The sequence below is a fragment of the Argiope bruennichi genome, chromosome 3, assembly GCF_947563725.1.
Source record: "Argiope bruennichi chromosome 3, qqArgBrue1.1, whole genome shotgun sequence".
Classification (NCBI taxonomy): domain Eukaryota; kingdom Metazoa; phylum Arthropoda; class Arachnida; order Araneae; family Araneidae; genus Argiope; species Argiope bruennichi.
In genome coordinates this window covers 39,497,877-39,506,805 of record NC_079153.1, presented here as the reverse complement: position 1 = coordinate 39,506,805, position 8,929 = coordinate 39,497,877, and the positions used below count along the sequence as shown (strand labels likewise).

The window sequence follows — 8,929 nt, the reverse complement described above, 5'->3', positions numbered from 1 at the left end:
CCACGGGCTTCATTATTTGATAATATAAAAGTCGTCTTAGACTTTTCCTTTCTAATCTCTTCTTCATTCCAATCATGGTTGGTGGAACCCATAATGTTTTGAAATTCAAAAGCATTTTTCATCCATTGTGGACCCTCCCACCATCTTAGGGAGACTAGATGTTTTGCCTTGCAGCCCCTGGAAGGTAAATCTGCCGGATTCTTATCACCAGGTATGTGTCTCTATGATGTAGGATTACTCAACTTCCTTATCTCTTGGACTCTGTTCCTAACGAAGACAGACCAATTTTCTTCTCGTAATATCCATGCAAGCACTGTTGTAGAATCACTCCAGTAATATATCGTAACATTTTTCCAACCAAGAGCTTCAACAACTGAATTCGCTAGCCTCGCTCCAATCACCGCCGCAAGAAGTTCCATTCTTGGGATAGTTGTGCCTCTTAAAGGAGCCACTCGAGATTTCGCTGCAAGTAGAAATAGCTCGATTCGACCATTATTTTCTATTCTAAGGAATGTAACAGCAGCATATGCATCTTTGCTCCCATCAACAAACGTATGAATAGTGCAGTTGCTTATATCTTTTGAAGATGCTTGAACACACCTAGGAATCTGTATGTCAGACAAATGCTTAAGTTTGAAACCACTGTAGAAATTCTTTACGAAGCTCACCAGTTACTTCTTCATCCCAACTTGTACCTAATGTCCATGCCTTTTGTAGCATTATTTTTGGACAGAGCATCACTGGTGCAGTGAATCCAAAAGGATCAAATACTTTATGTACTGTAGATAACATACTCCTTTTAGTTACTTTTTCCACATTAATGCCATCCAGCCATTTCATGTTAATTTTCAAAGTGTCTAATTTCTTATTCCAAATAAGACCTAATACCTGAGTTTCTTCCTTTGAATTAGTTTCACAGTCGCCAGACCATTCCCATTCTCTAAGATCAAAACCACCTTTTGCCATCAAGGTTTTAGAATTGTCAATGAATCGATCTAATTGGTCTTTACTGTCGACACTAGTAACGACATTATCAATGTAGAAACTCTCCAAAAGTCTTTTCTTCAAAGATTTTTCAAATCCTTCACATTTTTGAATATGGTACTCAATTACTGAAGCTAAAAGAAAAGGGCTACATTTTACCCCAAAAACAACTCTTGTGTGACGAAAAACTCTCAATTTCTTTTCTTCTCTATTTTCCCACCACAAAAACCGAAGGAAGTCTCTATCCTCTTTACGAATACTAATTTGCAGAAAAGCTTTCCTGATGTCAGCTATAACGCCAAGCTGTCCCTCTCTGAATCGAAGAAGAATATTTGGAATAAGCTCAATGAGATTAGGACCACATTCCAAGCACTGATTCAAAGATGGATAATTTGCTAATCTCGCTGAAGCGTCAAACACCGGACGAATTGGAGTAGTGCTGCTGCTTAGTTTTATCACTGCACGGTGAGGTAAATAATTACCATAAGAGTTCATTTAGTTGGTAGGAACTTCCTCTATTATGTCTTCATCTAACCAATTTAGAAGAATATTTTCATATTTCTCATACATATTCATAGCTATAAGTTTTGAGGTAGTGTAGTCGAGCCTTTTCCTCGCCAAATCCAAGTTGTCGGGCAAAGGTGACTTATCATCAGACCATGGTAAACAAACCTCATATCGACCATCTTTATTAATTGTTACCGTTTCTAGAAAATGCTCCTTGGTCCGAAGATCAATCTCGTTCTTAGATTTTTTCTCAACAGGATCATTGATTCCGATTGAATCTAATTTCCATAAATTTGTGATTTCAGCTTCATTTACAAATAAGGACAGCACTGTTAAAGCCAGGTTTTCTTCCGAAGATTCTTCCTGTGGTACCTTACCCATTAAGGTCCATCCTAAGAAAGTTTCTACAGCGACAAGACCTGAAGATAAGACTTTTCTTTTGCCAGTTAACATTTTCCCCATAACGTCAGCTCCAATTAGAATATCAATGCCTTCACAAGTATCGCTAATATCAGTTAGATTAATCTGATTTTCCTCTAATTCTTTTATCCAGGGACCTTTAAAAACCGGTCTAATATTGTCACAAATGATAGATTGATCCAGAACTTCAAAATTACAGCCGAAATTTCCAATCAAATTTCTCAATTTTACTTTATAACAATTATGTTTAAATTCATTAGTGATAACGCCACCAAAAAGAGAATGTACCAATTTTTCACATCGAACGGGTATATAATTCATTTCTTCAGCTACACTTTTCAAAATGTAAGATTTATGTGATGCAGAATCAAAAAGTAACCTCACAATTTTCTGTTTATTATCCGATACCAGTTTAGCTTTGAGAGTTTGAAGAAATATCTTAGGGCTGTGTTTATTAAAATTAGCCATATTAACATCTAGTGCGGGTTTATCTTCTTTTCCCTCTACAGACATCTTTTGCGAATCAAGCACATCACACATTATAGGAAAATGTTTTTTAGAACATATCAGGCATTTTAAAACTGCTCGGCATCTTTTAACTGCGTGAAATGGCGATAAACATGCAAAGCAGCATCGTTTTTCCTTGACTATTTTTTGTCTTTCCGATAGAGTCATTTTTTGAGCCGTAAAGCAATCTGAACTTGAATGTTTACCACCGCAAAAAACGCAAGATTTCTTTACATCTTTATCTGCAGCAGTCGTTAACAAACCTATAGCTGTAGGTACTTTATTTCTCAAATTCTCCGAGCTATATTGTTTCTTTTTCAAAGGTCTGTATTCTTGGCCCTTTCCTAAACCGAAACCGGCTACAGCCAAACATATTCTTTCTTCTCCTTCAACTTCCGTTTTCAAAAATTGCATCAAATTATCCAATCTTCCTTTCGCGTCAGAGTTAATACTGGAAATATTACTACGATTCCAAGCCTTTAAAAATTCAGCTGGGAAACACGATTCAACCATAGGATACAAAATGGATGCACATTTATCTGTGGTTACACCTAATGTTTCTAATGCTCGTAAATATGATTCAAGCTTATCATACAAAGAAGTTAATGAAAATGTTTCTTTTGTTTGCACAGAAATAATTAATTTTAATAATTCTCTCACATATACTTCCACTAAAATATCTTCTCTACCAAAACGCGATTTTAAACCATCAATAGCCTTTTGATAGTTGGCGCCAGTTGGCGGAAAACTTTCAACAACCTCTCTAGCACGAGAACCAGAAATTGTTGCTTGAACTAGGTACTGAAATTTGTCTTCTGGTGCGATATCCTCATCTTTATGTATTTGCTCAAATTGACTCCAAAATGGGAGCCAATCTTTAATATCGTCGCCAAATTGTCTAAATTCTAATCTAGGCAGTGTAAACTTTCTCTTATAATTATTTAAATCAGCAGTAGAATTAGCAGAAAATGACTCACCTCTATTTTGAGATTGTATTCTTGCCAATTCTATTTCTTTTTCAGCTTCAAGCTGCAATCTTCTATCTTCCTTTTCAGCTTCAAGCTGCAATCTTCTATCTTCCTTTTCAGCTTCAAGCTGCAATCTTCTATCTTCCTTTTCAGCTTCAAGCTGCAATCTTCTATCTTCCTTTTCAGCTTCAAGCTGCAATCTTTTATCTTCTTTTTCGGTTTCTTCTTTTAATTTCCTTTCCGAAATAACATTACTTAAAAGTTCTTGAACGAATTCTGGATCATTCTTATATTCACAACTTTTTAAAATAAGATTTTTTAATCCAACTATCGTAATATTTTCTGATACGTCTTCTCCAATTTCAGACGCAACGTATTTCAGATCTTCTTTTTTAAAACCTTTTATTGCTTGAAACATCTTGATTTATTTTGTTTCGAGAAAGTCCTGTCGCGGACGCCAAAAAATGTTAAAGCTGCTTAAGAAAAAACACCGTTTTCTTTCGCTTTTTATATTAAAATAGAAAAACGATATCCCACCGGTAAAAAATTCAAACTTTGTTTATTCCATCTTGGGATTGATCTACAAGTTGCCATCTACAAAATGAGACAGCAAAAAATATTTCTTAAATAACGTTGCCATTCTAAAATAAACAAATAAATAAAATAAAATATTAATACATTTTCAACAATTAAGACTAACAATTCTATAAATAAATCATAATTCTAAATGTCATCTATTTATTTCTTTGCGTTGTTAGTTAATGCATTCACTTACAAAGAAACAGACAGACACACAGAGAGAAGTCTGCTTTTCAATGGATTTTTCCCAAAATTACCTGCATATAATAATTTTATAATTTACAATTTTTTATACAGTATAACTTTTATGTATTTACTGATGGCAATATAGATTGTTTGATGGCATTATAAATATGACGTAACATATATGTAAATTATGTTTTGAATATGCCTTATAAATAATATTCTTCAGTAAATATACACGAACATATTTATGAGTAATTCTCCCATTTTTTGCGACATATTTTAGAAATTCACGGTTTTTAAAAACGAAAATTATTTGTGGGAACGGTTCTCTATTTTGGGAGCTTTGTTTAAATTTGTTTCTTACACATAGCAATGGTCTTGATATTAAGAAATGTTGTGTTTTGCTTCTCGCCTGAAATAGATCAGTTTCTAGCTTCTTAACTAAAGTTATTATAATTAATTTTTTTTTGTGTTTGAATCGTAAAAGATCGTGGGCAATTTCCCTTTAATTTTCTACGCCCTTCGTGTACTAAATAGAAAAAAAAACCCATTCCGAAGGAGTTTTCATGAATATATTTTAAGGGAAAATCTAAATTCCGTTCGACGAATGTGCAGTAAAAAGTTCAGTAAGCTTAATAATGGATAAAAATGCTTATTCTATTCGAAAACACGAATATACGATAGTAAAACACAACCAAATCATTTAACAAGAACAGAATTTACAATAAACAGCAGCACACAACGAATCACTGTTAAACAGTCGTAATAGCACAAAGCGCTCTGACAACTCGCAAGAGACCAGCGCTTTAAACAGATATTTTGCTCTTTTACTCTCTTGAGCTCAACTGAATTACACGAGTCTCTTGATTCATCCATCTGCTTCTCTGAGTCTGTTTCTCGAGTTTTTACAGACTCGTGACAGGACATCAAATGTTTTAGAACAAACGCAGGAACTCGAGTCATAATGGAGTTCATTTTTATCATTAAATTCGTCACCAAGTCACCAGATGATCTGTAACTCCGGGGGACATTGATGGCCTCTAATCAGAAGCCATAACTGTATATGTAAAACTACTTTCCTTAATAGAAGATTATAATATTGAGCAAGGAAGTAATATTATAAATTCGTAAAAATATTTGATATAATTAGGAAACTCATACCCCAGTATCAACACTGATTCGATTTCACCAATTTTTGCATTATATGAAATCTCATCAATAGCAACCTGCCCCTCCGCATATTTTTATTTTTATATAGCCATTTAAAATATACTCTTTATAGGAGACTCTCCCTTCTTATCATAATTACAACACCAATTTTGCCAGTGTTTTTGTTTTATATAAAGGTCATGATCTCAAAATGGAAGATTACTTGCCTTTCCTCTTCACTCTCAATTTTCGACGGAAATCTTTAAAACGCTTTTTAACATCAAATTCTCTGTGGGGGGAGGGGAGAGACAGAATTTTTTTCGTTGAAAACATACGACATTTAGATGCATATCAATCATCTATGTCACCCTTCGCCTTCCATTTTCAAGAGATGCCTCAAAATGAAACTTTAGTATAACACCCAGCCTCAATAACGAGACTGATTTCCCCACTTTTCAGCCATAATAACTAATCGGAATGTTCTTTACAAGCGTAACTTAAAATGATTTTTTCATTCAGTGTGATAAGATGTAGTTTATCAAAGTTGATTCACACTACAATATTAATAATTTTAATACGGTAAGTGAATGGTAGGTTGTCGAAGGCGGCTTATAATTGTACAAAAAATACGCAGTTTCGTATCATATATTTATAATATTCCCATTTACGTAATAAATAATTGTTAATGATTGGAAATAATTATAAAGTGATGAGAAATTATTTAATGTTTTTATTATTCGAATATTTCAATTTGTCAGTAATATACAAGTTACCCTACAATTACCTTTACAAATGTATTTTGGTACATTAAATTCTGTAAAAAACGAAACTGGCCTTTTTATTTCACATTTAAAATATAAATTAACTATTTCCGATTCATTAAAAACATTTTAATTTGTTAATTGCTACTTGGTAGAGAAAATTCTGTTATAATTACTGAAATAGTTTGAATTACAATCTGATGCAATTCTGTCATCTTTTTAACTTCCCGATATTTTAAGATTATTAAGTAAACATTTTTTTACATGGATGATATCAATATAATCACTCAATTTCATGGATTGTCAAATATAAATCCTGCATTGTGTGGTTACAGGTTTTGTATTTAAGTATCTTTAGTTCTTTTCATATTACGGCATGTCTAATTTGTGCATTGAATAACAAGATTTTTGAAGTTTAAATCTTTAGTTAAATCAAAGCAGTAATAATTGAAAGGAAACAAATTTCATATGCAGATTTTAAATGGCACAAGAAAGTAAAAATAAAATTTTCCACTGCTCTATTTTGTACATAGGGAAGGTCATCACATTGAAAATGTGGCACGTAGGTCAAGAGATCCAGATGTTGATTAATAAAACATTATTTTCTGTCAGTTTCACACCATATATCGTTCATTTCAGTATGCGAATTTTTTATCATACGAACTTAACAAAATTTTGCACATTCTATTTTTTATCCATTCTTTGTAATTATTGACCCATTTTTTTCTGATTGTATGAATGGATTTCGTTTCTATATATAACTTTTATTATTATCATGTGAGAACATGATGTTGTTCTGGTTAGGGAGTTTTGAAGCTCGAAATCGCGTAGGCAATGAATAAAGCATAAATGGCATTTTTCATCATCATCTTTTAATCGCATATATTTTTTTGCCTGCTTTTACCAGTATTGCTTTATTATTACATATGCTTCTTTGACAGCAGATGCGTTTTCAAAAGGCTGACGTAGAACTATGACATCATATCTGTTATTTCATCTCAAAATGGGTCGAGCTCCAAAATTTTGTTTGCCAGTTAGAAAAATTGAAAATAAAAGTTCATATATATATATATAGACAAATAGAGAAGTCTCGTGATTGCTTCAAACCGGTTTAAACTGGTTAACGACTTAAATGAATCAAGACAAATAATGACTTAAAAATAATAATGTTTTCACATGATAACTTGAAATTTGCGATCGTAGATTTCATTTTATTCATTTATTTATTTGCTGAATATAAAATTTTGAATATATATATATATATATATATATATATATATGAAATTCTGCTTCCTTTTGTCTGTTTTAGATGCAGATACCTCCAAACAAAACAAATTATTTTATTTCCACACTATATTTTTATGACAAAAAAGGTAACATACACTCACATCAAAGCGGAGTACTTTTTTTACTTTCTCATGTACGAAGTAATCAAAGAGAAAGAAAAAGAATTACAAGAGAAATATTGTAATTGTAAAAAAATTCATACTCAAGATACTGACAAATATCCACATTTCAGATCACCTTGAGCAAAGGAAGGAAAAAGCTTATTTCTGGAATTAAGTTGGTTTCTGTGAATATGGTTATTCAAAAAAGTTTTGAGCTAAATGGATGGAAATTGATAAATGGACTTTTGATCAAATTTGTAGACTTTTATCAGTCCATCATTTTATACGAAGTGAGCGGGATAGCAGTTTTATAACAGAGTATATTGGAAAGTCTTGGAGAGACTATTGACGGTGGTTTAAAATGCCGAATGAAAAATTTAACAGAACATTTAAATTATTTTCGAAAATCAGCTCAAATAAAAAAATAAATTATCCCTGAATCTGCTCTAAAAAAAGGAACGTAAAAAAATAATCCCGACTCTCATTTAAATATATAGACTAAAGCTATATGTTTTGAATCTTTTTCCTTTAACTTACTGGATCCAAAATTTTATGCGAATGACTAAGTCTAGTGTTAAACTCACGCACTACATTTATTTTGTTGCTTCTGTTTTTTGAGCTATGATGTTCATAAATGTATAGTCAACTTATTAGCTCTTTTATTCAAAATTCGATAAAGGATTAAAATATTATAATCCTGGTGATAAAATAATATGACAAATTTCAACTGATTGTTTTTTATCGCGCTCATATGTAGTCCAATAAACAGAAAAAGTAAGGAGATTTGAAATGTGAAGATTAATCAAACTTTCATCGTCAAACTGTTTAACAATCAAGATTTTTTTTTTTTTTTTTTTTGCATGCTTCATTATATAGTACTTAAATGAAAATATAAAAATTATCTAATATAATTGCATTTGCATCTTTTTATTAATTACTATAGAATTTAGAGGATGAAAATGTGGAAGTGGAACTAAAAACGAGGAGCCACTTTGATGAGAGAAAAAATTTTTAACGAAACACAAATACCAACCCAAGCGTGAAAGCTGATCGTCCAAATAATTCTTAAACATTTTCGTCAGCCTTAATAAATTAATTTATTAGAAAATTTTGTGAGAAATTATTTAAATAAATACGCATTCGGTCGATTAATTACAGTTCAAACTGTAACTGTCAATAGGTTGTTTAATATTCTATCAAATTGTAAATGGCTAAATAAATAATGAGCAATTTGATAAATGAATGCACTTATGAAAGAATGCATAATCAGAACGTAGCAGTCTATTATTCAGGTTCTGAGTAAAGTGGATCATGCTGTTGCAAACACTCATTTAAATCAGGAATGTAAAGCTGGAATGAAAAAGCAGGAAGTACTCTTTGTTTGGCTACCTGGATTGCAAAGCTGGAGATAATCCCTTTGCTTATTTCCACCTAATTCGCTAAAGGATCATTTAAGTTGTTGATTTGAATCATAGCATTC

The 8,929-nt window shown here is 32.0% G+C and overlaps 1 protein-coding gene across 1 annotated transcript; it reads right to left on the bottom strand.

The window, feature by feature from the left end:
• Positions 1–221: 221 nt before the first annotated feature.
• LOC129962810 (uncharacterized) lies at positions 222–1,479 on the bottom strand. The gene is made up of 2 exons (XM_056076809.1): positions 676–1,479; positions 222–608 (listed from the first exon to the last, which is right to left on the bottom strand). The coding sequence occupies exons 1-2, from the start codon at positions 1,477–1,479 to the stop codon at positions 222–224; spliced, it is 1,191 nt and encodes a 396-aa protein (XP_055932784.1).
• Between the last annotated feature and the right edge of the window lie 7,450 nt (positions 1,480–8,929).

Bases quoted from the DNA above. Each gene is read 5' to 3' on its own strand.
- LOC129962810 (XM_056076809.1), bottom strand. From the start codon at position 1,479: ATGAACTCTTATGGTAATTATTTACCTCACCGTGCAGTGATAAAACTA. The intron at 609-675 runs GTAACTGGTGAG...TCTGACATACAG, and splicing joins GTACAAGTTGGGATGAAGAA to ATTCCTAGGTGTGTTCAAGC.